The 15102-nt window shown below is 41.4% G+C and overlaps 1 protein-coding gene across 1 annotated transcript; it reads right to left on the bottom strand.

Moving 5' to 3' along the window:
• Positions 1–238: 238 nt before the first annotated feature.
• On the bottom strand, positions 239–2340 carry LOC141621723 (peroxidase 11). Its single transcript, XM_074437996.1, has 4 exons — positions 2030–2340; positions 1750–1941; positions 1479–1644; positions 239–799 (listed from the first exon to the last, which is right to left on the bottom strand). The coding sequence occupies exons 1-4, from the start codon at positions 2255–2257 to the stop codon at positions 360–362; spliced, it is 1026 nt and encodes a 341-aa protein (XP_074294097.1). The 5' UTR covers positions 2258–2340; the 3' UTR covers positions 239–359.
• Between the last annotated feature and the right edge of the window lie 12762 nt (positions 2341–15102).

Raw genomic sequence — 15102 nt, 5'->3', positions numbered from 1 at the left:
AAGGCGTGCGTGTTTGTTTTGTTACCTTTTTTTTTAAGTGATATTGTTTAGTTTATTGCGCGATATTGTATCCGTTACTCAATCCTCAAATATTTAGGGATTCTCACCGGATCCCGACTCTATATATATATATATATATATATATATATATATATATATATATATGTGCGCGCGAATTAAGAAATTTGAAGTGCCCAAAAACAATATTCATATTAAAAATAATCAAAGTTACACAAAGTTTATTGATGTCCAATATGGTGTACAAATAATCTCATATATAAGCCTAACAATTTGGGTTGTAACATATACTTGGTGAAATATTTCACATGAATTACCAAAATGACAAATAAGATATATGTTTAGTCATCAGAATGTGATAATGAATTGATAAACCTGCAGTTCATTCTTACTTCCCCATTACTGAAACTACCAGCATTGGTTATATTTCCCATTTTCACCATAGATTCAGCAAACTGCTTGAAGAATTGCAGGGGATCTTCTGCATATTCTTGTACAAGATTTCTCGTTTCGATCCCGAGTAAGCTGGAATACATTTCTTGATCTGAATTTAGTAGACCTTCTCCTGTTAAAAGAAGCTGGTAGTACGAGTTATCGAAAAGCCGAGGTGTCACATAATCGAGTGATGATATATTCCTGTCCCCCCCGATAGCAGGGCATACTGATCTCACGGTGCTCAGGTGAGACTCAGAGATGGGACTTTTCGCAGAAGTGGTTCCATAGTCTCCATAGATTCTTGTCCTGAAGTTCTTGCATTGGGCCATGCCAATGGTGTGAGCTCCTGCAGGTTAGATTTAGCACTCTTTAGAAGCTATCCTTGAAGATCTTTTAAGATCTCATTCATAGATTGAATTCTTCAACTGATAAGAAAAAGAACACCCAAAATGAATTGACACTACCCGAAATCACCTAATCTGAAATTACCTGAAGTGACCCGATATGGATTGTTCTAATAATACCTGATTGTTCTTACCGAAACCACTGACCGATAAACATCCAAAACCAATCCATACCTTACTTAAAATAACCTCATAACAGCACAACAAAAAATTATCCGAGTTCATAAAAACCTGACATGATTACATAAATAACCTTTTTGTTAACTTTATACAACGTACACAAACTACCGGAGCGAGAGGGCAAGTAGGGGGTTGAGCAATGATAATTTTGGTTGAAAATTTCGATATCTTTCAAGAGTACTACGATATTACTCTGTACATTTTTAGTCTGCAAATTTCGATGAATATTTAATACCCAACTTTGACTCTTTGTTCCACCACTGTGTTTTCGTTATGTCCAACCCTTTACCCTCACAGGCAGCAGCCTCCGAGTCAATTTGGTATTCACATACGGCATACATCAAAGCATTATGGAATCATAATTTTAGCAGCTAAAATGCACAACCAAAGCTGAAAGAATGACTCTGCTCAAACTTGTACGGATGCTCAATAAGGACTGACCTGAAAGGGCTACCATGTCAGTTACAGAAAGGCCAAGAGAAACAAACTTGGAGATGATTGAAACAATTCCTTCATTAGCACCAGGAAGATTGGCATTGGCAAGCTCATAGCTCGCACTTCGAGCATCCTTCCTTCCCAAAGGAACATCCCAGTATGGTCCTCCAACCTTAAAAACATAGCATAAATGTTTTAACAACAATTTAAAGCTGAGTTGCTATTACCAGCAGCCAGCAGGAGATAAATCAAGTATTTAAGCTTTTTAATTAGTTACCAAAATAACAGCATCCCTTGCAGCGATTGCAAGAATATCAGCACAAGAAACAACTCCGGGGCACTCAGACTCGACCATCAGCTTGAGCCTATCCATGATCTTATACCCTCTCAAGGATTGAATATTTTCCGCAGCTTTCTTCTCTCCTTTCAAAGTCAAAGTATCATCCAATAACACCGATGCATCACACCCCTGTAAATTATATATTACACACATACGGCAACTTAACAACTTACAAATACTTATCTAACATATTCCATAGTCAAGGTAAAGTAAGAACCTGAACGAAGCAATCATGCATGTGTAGTCGTAAAATTATGGCTGCATTCCTTGGATCAGCAAGAACAGCACATTCCATTTCTCTACGTACAACGTTGAGCACACGTGGACATGACTTGTTGTAGTAATCCAAGTGCAGAAAAGGTTCCGACCCACTTACATTAACAAAGACAAACAAGAACACAAATGTAAATACCAAAACAAGTTTCAAAAGATGGGTCGACAACATTTTTGTCAAGTACGAGTAATTAGTTATTTGTTCTTCTGAGTAGTGTTGTCAGGGTAAGAGAATCTTAGTTATATAATGTAGAAGGATTAGCAGCCTCATTGCCTGGTAATGATTGATTAAGAGTATCGTGTTTAGGATTGTTTTATGAAGTCAAGAGAAGATGCAACTAATGTTTTGGTTGGTTGGAAAGAGAGGGAAGGAACTAGGAGGGAAGAACCTGGAATTTGAAAATTTTGATTATTTAGAGAAAAACCCACCAACTTTAAGGCATGTTGGAACTAATTTAATTTGTCTTACATGCTATAGTATGAGTTTTTTTATTTTATTAAATTAGAATCATACAACGTATTTTGTAGGTATAAAGGTCTATTTGTTGCTTATCTGTTGTTGAACTTATTGATGAGTCTTTTGTAGTGTGAGGTCATGCAAAAAAGACGTTTTATAACACATGGACTCTAGGCTAATCGGGGCATTCCTCGACTCTTGGAAGTTTTCTGCTTGTTTGAAAGCGGAGGTGGCCTTTTGCCCTACTACCACCATTCTCAACTTCCAAGGACTCTGAAAGGATCCTGCCAAAAGTGTAAAAAGAGGATCAAATGGCTTTAGTGATAGGCTAAAACTTATATGCCTATTAAAGTAAATTTATTTCACTTATTCGACTACATTACAAATGAAGGGATTTGTCAGTCTTTAAAATAATTTCATTAGACAAATCTTCAGGATCATATGCATGGTAGAAATTAGAATTAAATACAAATAAAGAGTAATTGAATTACCTTGCAGCGGAATTAATCCCTGAGCAAATATAATCCAGCAATATAAGAAAATAAGAACCGAATCTGAATAACCCAACTGCTACAAATAACCAAGAGCACTCCAATTGTAGCGCCTTCACTAGTATCCACACGTATGAATAGAAGATACGATTTGTATGCTAGTACAAGGGTAGGATTTTATTATTCCCACATAAGAATATGATGGATGAAACTGACTCCCATATCTATATATCTATATCTATCTATATCTATATATATTTATAAAAGAGGCTTTTTTAGAGCGATTCTAAGCTATCCACATCATCAAAAATCAATTTAGGAAAGTTTTATAAATAATAATTTTTTATGTAAAGAATAATGTGGAGAATCTTTTAATTATTATAATATTGTATATAGTATATATTTTCTAATTTATATTCAAGTCATGTTTCTATTTTTTACATGAAAACTTTTACATTTTATTTGACAAAAAAAACATTATTTAAAAAATTATGGAAATAATATAATTAGATTTGTGGTAAAAAAAATGCTATCATTAGAGTATAAATTTGATATAATTTGCACATGTTAAAAATTGTGTATTCATAGTATGCTATTGTGGACACAGCCACCTACACGCCAAGCCAATCCGTGGACGTATAGTGGTCTTTTGAAAGCCACGTTAGACGGCGTAAAAATGCTTTCGACCGGATCGTTTTAGATCGGTCGGTTTCGTCTCGGCAAGGGTCTCGAAACGATGTAAGAGATGTTCGGAGTCGCCACCAAGCATTTGTGGGATGCTTGGAACCCGTTCGATTCCACTTTATACCTAGGTCAACCAAGGCAAAAAGCGGTGTTTGACATAGGTACTAAAGATAAGGAATCGTCCCTCTTTAGCATCTTATCTCTAGAATGACACTCGTACGCCATGGATAAGGTCGTTCACTATCCAAAGTTCTGAGTAAGAGGTAAAGGTACGTATTGGGAAGCCCTTTAATCGGACACCCAATCCTGCCCGCGGTAGCGACCTCTACTGATCGATCTTGGTTGGTTAAATGCAAAAGTTGATAGAACGGGTAAATGCATGAATGCGCATCCACGAGTTTGAACCTAACATGTGAGCTTTCTATGTTGGTTGTTTAATCCAAGTATCAAGTATTTGATACAAGTTGGATTTAATGTTGATTTGCATGCAAGGCGAAAATTAAACATCCATTTACCGAGTTAGGTTTATGGTGCATAACGTGATCCATTTGTCTTAGTAAGGCGTTTTGCAAATATGATGTAAAATGAGCGGATTTGTCATCTGATCCGTCCTGTATTCGGGTTAACCGAAGTCGGGATCGTCCTAGACAAATGCTGGAAGGAAACAGACCCTGCATCAGGCAGCCGATATAGGCGCGAGCCATCTGGCGATGCAAGCAGGCCTGTCCTGGTTTGAAAATGGAAAAAAGAGTGGACTGTTTACGCGCGAGTCAGCAGACGATGGAAGGACGTCTTCTGACCATTGAAAAAGTTCGTAAAATGGACTTAAAAGAAGGTATTTGAACCCGTCTTGATTTGAAAAGGCCGTTTAGGCCGCTTTTGTGTTGATATGAAGAACGGGACTTGAATAATCGTCATTGTTTTGACAATATTTGATATCGGGTTCGGTTTTGCAAACTTGAAATGAATAGTTTTGAAAATGATTATGAACTAATTGTTTAAAGTTCATTTGTTTGTAATTAGTCAATGTTTATCATCGTACTCGGGTTAAAATCCGACATGGTATGTAGAACCAAGGATGATTTTGTGTTTATGACTAATACATTTGTTTTGAAAATGTAAAGAAATGAAATAAAAAGTTTAAAATACCTTTTAAAATGTAATTAACCAAATATTATCACCGAAACACGGATTAATCCGTCATGGTATTAGGAACCAAGGGTGAAAAATTTTTCTTGGTTAAAAGTTTGTCATAAAAAAGGTTTTGAAATATTTGAAATGGTAAAAACCGATTACCAATATGAAATAAAAACAAAAGGGGAAGAAGAGACCAAACACGGTCGGATATAGGCTGAGAGGGGCTTTAGGCGCAAGCCTGATTGCTATACAAGCAGCTCCTGCCTAAACCAAAAATCCGGTTTTGGCTCATTTATCCCATATTTGGACCATGTTATGTATGTTTTAGCATGTGATAGTCATGAAACAAATGAAAAACATGATCGAAGAGGATTTTTACACCCTCATACTTACATGCTAGGCTTGAGACGAGAAATCGACGAAAGTGTATAAACTTGTTTGGTCGGAAAACTCGGTTTGAAAACCGTTTTAGCAATGTAAAAAGAGTGTGTTAAGTTTAGTGATGGTGTAATGGTCGAGATGGTCGGTCAAGTGATTTAATGCACGATGACAGTACTAAACAATGTGTAAGGCTTGTGTTTTCGATCGGTAGGTCGAAAACACGTGTCGGTTTGTGACTTGAGAAGTCGAGTCTAGAATTTTAAGGGAGAAATGAGGGGGCGGCACTCGCGTAACTCTCAAATGGTGGCATTTGAGAGGTATTTATAGGAAAATGGGTGGTTGTGTGCGTTTTGAGCGACGTGGCCGCATGGGCTGCTCGAAGAGGCGCGAGCCATTTCGCGGGTCTTCGTGGTGTCTTGTCACTATCACGCAAGAATAATCATGATTTATTCTATCCTAGGTTCTAGATGAACTTGATTTGTACTTGACCATTAAGGATTCCGGGAAACCTTAACATGGAAGTCTTTGAAAAGTTTGTTTTTTGTGTTTGACTCTGTTTGACTCGTTGTTGGAGTCGGGATTTGAATTTTTGAGTCGGTTTTGGTCCGGTGTTGGTTTTGACTCTAATTAGTGTCATTGTGACCCCGTCGTCATGCATTAAACACTCCAGGTACTTTTGAAAAGGTTTAAAAAGTTCTATTTTCAAAAATGTTTTAAGTTTTTCGACGTATAGTTGTACAAAACTGTCGATCAAACGCTGCGATTACTAAGCATGTTGTAGTCCGATAATCATCGGGTGTTTTTTGGAGACTCGAAAGATACTGGGTATCTACAAAGCCCCCACTTTGACTGAGGCTTGGACAGGGTGAAAGTCAAAGTATAGCCCCCAGGTCAATTGAAGATTACAACTTGGAGACCTAAGCGACGTCGAGGCAGCTCGAAAGGATTCGGGCCAAGGACCTACCGTCGGGAAGGGCGACGCCAAGGCGACTCGAGGGTACGAATCAAGGACCTGTCATCGGGAACAGTTTAGAGTCTGTCGACTGTCCGTGTGGGTCGTTTAAAGTCCGTTAGACTACGTACGAAGGCTCGCCAGCCATAAGAAGAAGTCATACCTGAGGCATCTTCGGGATATATCCGTGAGTCGTTTCTTATTTGCGGACAAAGGCTCGCCAGCCGTGGTGCATACATGAGGGGGCTCGCCAGCTGCGGTGCGCATGTGAAAGGGGCTCGCCAGTCGCCGTGCGTATATGAAAAGGGCTCGCCAGCCGCGGTGCGTATATGAAAGGGGCTCGCCAGCCGCGGTGCGTATATGAAAGGGGCTCGCTAGCCGCGGTGCATATATGAATGGGGCTCGCCAGCCACGTTGAATGTGATGCATTTTGAGGCTCGCCACCTATGTCGACTGTGCGTTGTGAGGCTCGCCAGCCATGTCGAATGTGCATTGTCAGGCTCGCCAGCTATGTCGAATGTGCGCTGTGAGGCTCGCGAGCCATGTTGATGGATTGACTGTGGGAAATAGCCACGTTGATGGGTCTACTTAGAGAAATTATTTGAATTAGCGGGCTCCGTGAGAAAGCCTCCGATATCCTGTTGGGGAATTTCGGCGCTTGTGTTGAATGTTTGTGGCGCCGGAAAGGGATAGGTTTGTGAGCCTGCCCCCCGTGGTCAGCGGTGATTTTGAATCTCGGAGAGAGATATAGCGGTTTTTATTGCCTTTCATTTTGTAGGAAAAGGACAGATGTGTACTCTGTCGTCTGGTGGGTGTTTAGGGAGGATGATTTCAATTTCGCCTTCCCATGATTTGAGATTCGTGAAGGGTAGTGAATTTCACTATCCCCTTTGGAAGGTCTTACGGTTTTTAATGCCGCTCGTTTGGGATTTGAATTCCGCTATTGATTTTGTTTTTGACAGCTGTCGGTTTTTAATGCCGTCGTTGAAATTTTGTGAAAATAGCGGATTTGAATTTCGCTATCTTGCTTTTGTATTTGAGTAACGACGGTTTTTAATGCCGTTGTTGAAGTTTTGAAAATAGCGGATTTCGAATTTCGCTATTATCTTTGAAAATTGACGGTTTTTATTGCCGCCGTTGAAATTTTGAAAATCATGGAAACAACGAATTTTGAATTTCGCTATTATTTTCGAAAAACGATGGTTTTTATTGCCGTCGTTGAAAATTTGAGAAAATAGCGAATTTGAATTTCACTATTTTTGTATAATGAGGTTTTTATTGCTGTCGTTGAAAATTTGAGAAAATAGCGAATTTAAATTTCACTATTTTTGTTAAACGACGGTTTTTATTGCCGTTGTTGAATAATTGAAGTTTGTGTGGGAAATTTGGGCCAAAGCCCAAAATTTCGCTGAATGAATCAGGGAGCGCCTCATTGCTGCGAAGGAAGGGAGCTCCCCTATTTTTGTAGAAAAGATGCGAGAAACAGGACGACTCCTCTTCACTTCGTCTTCTTCGATAAACAAACCAAAAAATCAATAAATTGCCATTTTTTGTTCTCGTTCCTTGCTTGTCTTTGTGCTCTTATCATCATGTCATCTCAAGGTATGTAAATTGTCTTGAATCCATTTGAATTTGTTTGTCTTTTTGTTGATTGGATTGGGGCGAAACCCTATATTTTCGAAAATTGAATTGGGCGCTTTTTATTAGCCCATTTTCGAGTGAAATTGATGATTACATTAGGTTAGAAACCTGTTTAGGAGTATAGGGGTGCGTTTAGTTTGCCTTTTGGTCCCCGTTCCCACTCCCTATGCTCGAAAAACGTGAATGAGACGAGAAAACCGTCTTATTTCACAATGTCAAGTTTGTTTGCTTGAGTTGTGTGCCCCACTAGGCTGCATTGTAGTTGGGGAATACCGCGTTTGCCATATTGAACCTTCGTTGGGTGTTGTGGGCAAAATTGGAATTTTTGTCTTTTGTGACGGCCTTATGTCTGATGAAATGAGCGTCTGTTTGAGCTCAAATTGAGTCAGTTTGTCTTGAAATGGACCTTATTGGTAGTTTAGGTCGCTTTGGGACGTGATTAGATCACGTCATTTCGTGGTGGTCGTATTTTGAATTTTTTTTTTTTTTGACTTGTCTGTGCTCGAATTGGCATAAAATTGCCCTTTTGAGCTCTGGAAAATACCCAGTTGTGTCGGGCATTTTCGCTGTTTGTTTTGCAGGCCTTGTGTGGGCCTTGAGATGTTGGGTGATTTTTGAAAATTTTGTTGTTGTTCTGACTCGTCTTTTGCTTGAAAAGAAGGGCGACTCGTTCTTGTGCGTTTTTGTGAAGTGTTTTGTTGTTTTTTGTTGGTTGGGTTTGGGCGGGATTGCCCTTGTTCTGTTTTACAGGTTTTTTTTTGGATTTGTCCATTTTGTGCCGTCGTAATGCCGAAATTTCGGCTGACATTTTTGTTTTGTCTCGATTGCAAGGGAGTGTTTGGGGACTACCGGGACCGTTGCCGAGATCTTGGAGGACGAGGATGACCTTGGAGGAGGAGAGACGACTGTTTTTGTTACAGGCTTAGTTGTACGCTTACTTCGTCCCTCTGCGTCCGAGGACGACTGGCGGCGTTCCTTCGGTTTACCCTGCCGTGAGGGTTGGACGGTGGCTCGGAAGAAGTCGACCAAGTCGACTTACGAGGATTGCAGGCGTCGGGTGAAATCCCCCCGAGTTGGTGAAGTAAGTTGTTGCTTCTTACCTCTTTTGTTTTTGTAGAAACGGATAGAGATAGGATGACTAGGTAGCCCTAGACAGCCCCCAGTTAGTTGATTAGCTTTACCTTGAGTGCAGTTCGTCGGGTGGTCTTGGGAGCACTACACAGGTGTGCCGGCCGCTGTAAGGGAGCGTCTGCGATCTCGTAACTCTCAGTGTTTGTACCTTGAGACGGCGATCGAGCCGGTTTGGTACCTGGGCGAGCACTTAGCTCGTCAGTGCTTTAGCGAGACCTTCGTGGTACCGATCGATCCGCCTAGGGTGTTGTTCCAGAAGTCAACACCCGACGAGGTCGAGGAGCACCTTCACGGTCACGGAGGTGAGGAGCTGTTGTTACGGGAGGCCGACTACGACACCTTCCGTTTGTCGAGGCCTGCCTGGTACCCGATTGAGGTATGCTTTCCTCTGCTCTTTGTTTTCTTTGCCTTTGATAGAAGCGTTTGTTACCTTCGATGTGGATTGATATTGCAGGGGGTCGACGCGCTGATGAGGACTCAACCCCCAGTTTTCCCGACACAGACCACTTTTCAGGGACTGGGTGGTGAGGAGTTACAGCTGCACCTGCCAGAGCCTGCGGCCGTTGAGGATACCGACGCCGATATGGAGGGAGGTTGACTGGTTTGAGGGTGAGTTTCTGATCTGAATACCCATCCTCGTTTGTGTTTTCCCTTGCATTTTTGTGGTATTGAAGGACCTTTCTGGTTGTAGGTGTCGACCGCTAGTCATTAGGCTTTGTGGCGGATGGCTAACCGGTGGAGGGCACTTGCTGGTGACCTGGCTGCTAGGGAGTCTCGGCTTGCGCAGGTAATTTTGTTGGTTGTTTTTGTGTGTTTTGGTGTGTTTTTGTGTGTTTTTGTGTTGTATTTCACGTTTAGATCTCAATGACCTATATTGTGTTTGGTAGGGTACTGCGGATCCTGCGGAGCTTGCCCGGGTCCGTGTTGATTTGGACACAGCTAGGTTGATGATTGAGGCCCAGGGGTTGGGGATCACCAGTCGGGACCAGGAGTTGAGGCGTCGCGAGGACGGGTTGCGGAGCCGAGATGCGGAGATCGCCTCTCTCAGGGCTCAGTTGGCTGCGGCGGAGGAGCTTCGCGTCACGATGGAGTACGAGATGCTGGAGAGTTCTCCGGAGAGGGGGCTTGAGCAGGAGGTGGTGTTTGCCTTGGCTGCGACTTCTCGTGAGACCGAGACCGGTCCACCGGGAGGTGTTGAGTAGTCGTAGTTGTCTGTCCGTGTTTTGGAATCTTGTTTGTACATATTTACATTTTGCGTGAGGCGGTTTGTATATATGTGTTTTTGGATTGTGGTTTATTTTGTGTTGGCTTTTTGTGTTGTGTTTCGGATAAGCACGGTCAGCTGCTAGTTCCCCTTTTGCTTTGCATTTGTTCATGCATCGTTAGTGTAGAAAACAGGCAACAAGTAGCACATACACATAAACGTAAACACACAAAAGCAATTGATGAATAAAGATTCAAAATAACCGCGATGACTCAAAGTTAAAATTTAAATTTAAATTTTGAAAATTCCGCGACAGGTCATCACGTTTGGATTTCTCAAAAGAAATTAATTTGAATTTCGAGCAATTAACTCGTGTCTGAATTAAATTGCATCGAATTTTGCTGAAATTGATTTGTGGCTCGAAAAACTCAAACCGTCACGGGTGAATTTTAAAATATATTTTTGCGAGTGTATTTGATTTGATTTTTGTGGGCTCAAGACTTGAATTTGTAAGAGCTTGAATTTTTGAAGAAAATTAACGTCGTGTTATCAATTTTCGAATTTGTGGAAAATGCGAAAAAGCGAAAAAATTTCGGAATTTTCGATTGGCATGGAAACGATCCGTCGCGGATCGGGACGACTAGGCATTCCCCCTTAAAAAAAGAAAAAAAGGAATCCGTATGTTTAAAGCTGCGTCATGGAAACCATGTCGTATTTCGTGAAACGCGAAAACCAGGAAATGTGAGTGTGAGAAAACACAAAAAGTCCTGGACAGGCCCGAAGAGGCGCGAGTCCTGTGGCGGGAGGTTTGAGGTGTCAAGAGGAAACACAAATTGAAAGAGACAAGTCATGGTGCGTATACTGAGGACCAGCCCAAAGAGGCGCGTGGCCACGAGCGATGGAAGGGAGCTTCCCCTTTTTTCGGAAAAAAGCGCTGATTGTTTTGTATAAATAGGGACGTTTGTGCTTCATTGTTGCATCATCCGAAACACGAAAAACATCTCTACAAAAACCATTCTTCTTTTTTCACAAAATTATTCATGGATGCTTTCGAAAATCGGTTGCGACATTGGTGTCGAGATTTGTCACCTCCCGAGAAGTATCAACTCGTTGTTTTGTGAGTTGGTCAATTGTTGGTGCTTCGTCAAGTTAAGGTGCAATCCTCGTTCCTTGAAGCATGCTCTCGGTTTTGGGATTCGAAACATCATGTTTTCATTTTCTCGAAAGGTGAAATTTGTCCTCTTGCCGAAGAAGTAGGTGCCATTGGTGGATGGTCGGGTTCTACTCCGGTGCTTCCTCCGACTTTATTGTGCTACAAAGAGAAGTTCCGTTCAATGTTGGGCTTGTCAACAAGTTAAGTTAACTTTCTCCTTGCTCCCCATGGTGTGGATATGTTGGCTCTTATCAACATTTTCTCAAACCGGTTGGATGTCAATGTTTCGGAGGTAGCTAGGAGAAGGGCTCTTGCCTTTTGTCTAGTGCATGTATACCTCTTTGTTGATGCCTTGAAGAAGGAGGAGTCCAAATGTTATGGTAGTATGACCCTTGATGCGTGTCATTTATATGATGTTTTACACCCTATTTTACACGCATTTCAGAGCTCAATTATGTAGTTTATGCTACTATTTGCCCCATTTCGTCTACTTTTGTATTTTTATGTAATATTGCAGATTTATGCGGAAATGAGTAGAAATCAAGCTAAATCCATCCCCGAGTACCTTGCATTGTATTGACATGAAGTATTTACGCAAGAAATGAGCTTGGTGCGCATTCCGAGGCCTGAAAGACAATTTTATGAAGAATTAGGTGCCAACTACCAGCTAAAGCGGTCGATCGACTGACCTCCATGGTCGATCGACCAAAGCACGACTGTTAGGCCCAGTTTAGCCTGGTCTGACCATAACCTGGCCTGACTTAACAAGGCTGATTGATTGAGACGAGGACCGGACAAATCTAGCTGTTATTTAGCTGTTGAGAGATATTATAACAAGCAGACCACTAAATCCTGGAAGAAGAGCCCGATGGACGGTATGGAATAGCTTGGCGAGTATTGAAGCAAATTTGGATTAAGAAGATAAACAAGAAATATAATTGTATAAGTCAAATAACCGTGCCCTATTCTCAAGGAAGACCAAGTCCAAACTTAAAACTATATAATCTATGAATGTGAACGGAAAGAAGAGGAAAGGCTATAAATTGGTTGAGATTGGAACGGGTCAAGCGAGTAAATAGGAAGCATGCCCTATTAATCCGGCAACAGCTCCTATAATGGAGAAAGACGTTGAAGAAAAAGGCAACGGTAGCATTTGTAGAACTATAAATAGCAGAATCTAACAATTGTAAAGGCATTCAATCTTAGTCAATTTTATTTACACTTTATCTCTTTTATTCTTGAATATCCGGATATACATACACTATTGTACTCAGCTTATCAAGATAATAAAAACGTTATTTCTTATACTTAAATCTTCCTTTGTTATTTACTCGTATTATTCCAGTCATATAGAACTAGATACCCTGATTACTATATAATCAAGCCGGATCCTTCCAGGAAAATCCTGCTAAAACAATTGGCGCCCACCGTGGGGCATCTAGTTCTACAATCAATAAAATTCTCCTTATCATCTTTCATTTAATATTCACACACAAAAATGGTGGAACTCACCGCAGAACAACAATTAGCGGCTGCCCTGGCCAAGATCAAAGAATTGGAAACAATCCAAGAGAAGGCTCGGTGTAAATCAATCAGGTCAAGGAATCGAGTCTAGCCTGAAAAAGAAATTGGAAAATCAGGCTTCGGGTTCCAGGACCAGATTTGAACCAGGAACCCCATTCTCATCCATTATCAAAAATATAGACTTCTCTAATTTTGGAACCCCGGAGAAGGATACATTATCCGGCACTCCGACCATTCCCAATGATGAGACAAACAAAATCTGAGAAAGAATAATGATGGCTATGCTTCAGAAATCCAAAACTCCACAACAAAATAGAAAATATACCCGGAGTGCCGGACCTCGTGATGAAGTAGAAGTTGACAACTTTGCGAGATTCACCCTTTGCGGATGAAATTGCAAAGATTGATCTTCCCAAGAAATTTTTGTTCGATCCATGAGAACTTATGATGGAACCTCGATTCACAAAATCATGTTGCCATATTCAAACAAAAAATGTTGGCTGCCTCAATACCCGGTGAACTCAGGCAAGTCTGCATGTGCAAAGGCTTTGGTACAACCCGACCGGAGCAAAGATTACAATGGTTCATCAATCTCCCGAATGGAGGTATCAAGAATTTTGCAGAATTGATCAATGCCTTCAATCAACAATTCGCAAGTAGCAGAGATATGGCCAAGAGACCCGAGAACTGTTCAGGGTAAAACAACTTCCTGAAGAATCTCTCAAAGAATTCCTGGCAAGATTTGTCAAAGAAAAGGTGGCCATTCCCGGATGCGACGAAGAAGAAAGCGGTAGAAGCATTCGAGACAAGGAGTCCTGCTTGACAGTGACATCTATGCAGATCTGACCAAGAAAGCATGTCCAACCTTTGCCACTGTTCAATCCATCGCCTTAGAGCATGTCAGATTAGAAGAAGACCTCAACTTGTAACGAACTCATCCGGAGGAAAGCAAGGCTATGGACACACTAACAGAAAAGCTCCTACCGAGAAAGGAGGCAACCCCGGATCAAAGCACCCTATTCCAGGCCGAAAGATCCGAAGTCAATATGGCACAAGAACATAAAGGTAACCTTTCTAGCCTTCCAACTATTCTTGAATATAACTTCTCTATTAATACTGCAGGATTAATCAAACGCCTAGAAAACCCGGGAGAAACAATCGGATGGCCAAAGAAATCCGACAACCCCAGGAAAGACCCATCAAGATGGTGTGACTTCCATCAGGACATCGGACACACCACATAAGAATGCATCCAGCTCAGGAAACAGGTGGCATATCTTCTAAAGAAAGGCTACTTGAAAGACATAATCCAGCAGCCAAAGAACAAAGATGAAGGACAAAACAAGAGAGACCCAGAAGCAAGAGATCCTCCTCCTCCTCCTCCCATCTATGAAGTCAAATTCATAAATGGAGGATCGAAATCTGTGGTCCGACCACTCACCGCCAAAAGAATATCCAGGGAATCCGGACTCCAACCTCCTCTCAGGCCCAAGTCATTGCCCGCTATTACCTTTGATGACTCGGATCTACAAGGAATATCGATTCGCACCATGACACCGGTAATCACCATGCAAATCGGCACAAAGAAAGGTGTCAAGAATCCCGATAGACGGAGGCAGCTCAATCAACCTGGTGATGCTTGACGTCCTTAAAGCTATGAAAATAGACGAAGGGAAGATCATCAAGAAATCCAGCGTCCTGGTTGGATTCAGTGGAGAAACAAATAACACCATGGGAGAAATCAGCTTGCCTACCTATGTGGAAGGCGTGGCTTCATATGAGAGATTCGGAGTAATGGATTGCCTATCCTCGTATAATGTAATCCCAGGCGGACCATGGATCCACAATGTCAAAGCAATCCCATCAACATACCATCAATGCGTGAAAATTCCAATAGAATGGGGGATAACCACCATCGAGAGGAAAACAAAGGACGGCTCAGAATGTTACACTCGGGCTTTGAAACCCTCAAAGTCGGGTAAGTCCCTTGCATAGCAATTAAAGTCACCTGTCAGGGAAGAATATATAGCACAAACACAGATGGAAACAGGAGAAGTCACATTAGATCCGAATTCCCGACAGAAAGTACTTGTAGGGTCGATGCACCCGACTCAATCGGACCAAACCGGTCGACTTTCTCAAAACTAAAATGTCTTGTTTTGCTTGGTCACATTTTGATATGACTGGTATAGATGCTTATGTTATTACTCATAAGTTGAACATTGACAAATCCTTTAAGCCTGTCAGACAAAGAAAAAAGAA

Source organism: Silene latifolia, chromosome X (assembly GCF_048544455.1).
Source record: "Silene latifolia isolate original U9 population chromosome X, ASM4854445v1, whole genome shotgun sequence".
NCBI lineage: Eukaryota > Viridiplantae > Streptophyta > Magnoliopsida > Caryophyllales > Caryophyllaceae > Silene > Silene latifolia.
The sequence above is the reverse complement of the archived record's forward strand: the minus strand, read 5'-3'. Positions and strand labels throughout refer to the sequence as shown.

Bases quoted from the DNA above. Each gene is read 5' to 3' on its own strand.
- LOC141621723 (XM_074437996.1), bottom strand. From the start codon at position 2,257: ATGTTGTCGACCCATCTTTTGAAACTTGTTTTGGTATTTACATTTGTG. The intron at 1,942-2,029 runs GTTCTTACTTTA...TATAATTTACAG, and splicing joins TGCATGATTGCTTCGTTCAG to GGGTGTGATGCATCGGTGTT. The intron at 1,645-1,749 runs GTAACTAATTAA...TATGTTTTTAAG, and splicing joins CAAGGGATGCTGTTATTTTG to GTTGGAGGACCATACTGGGA.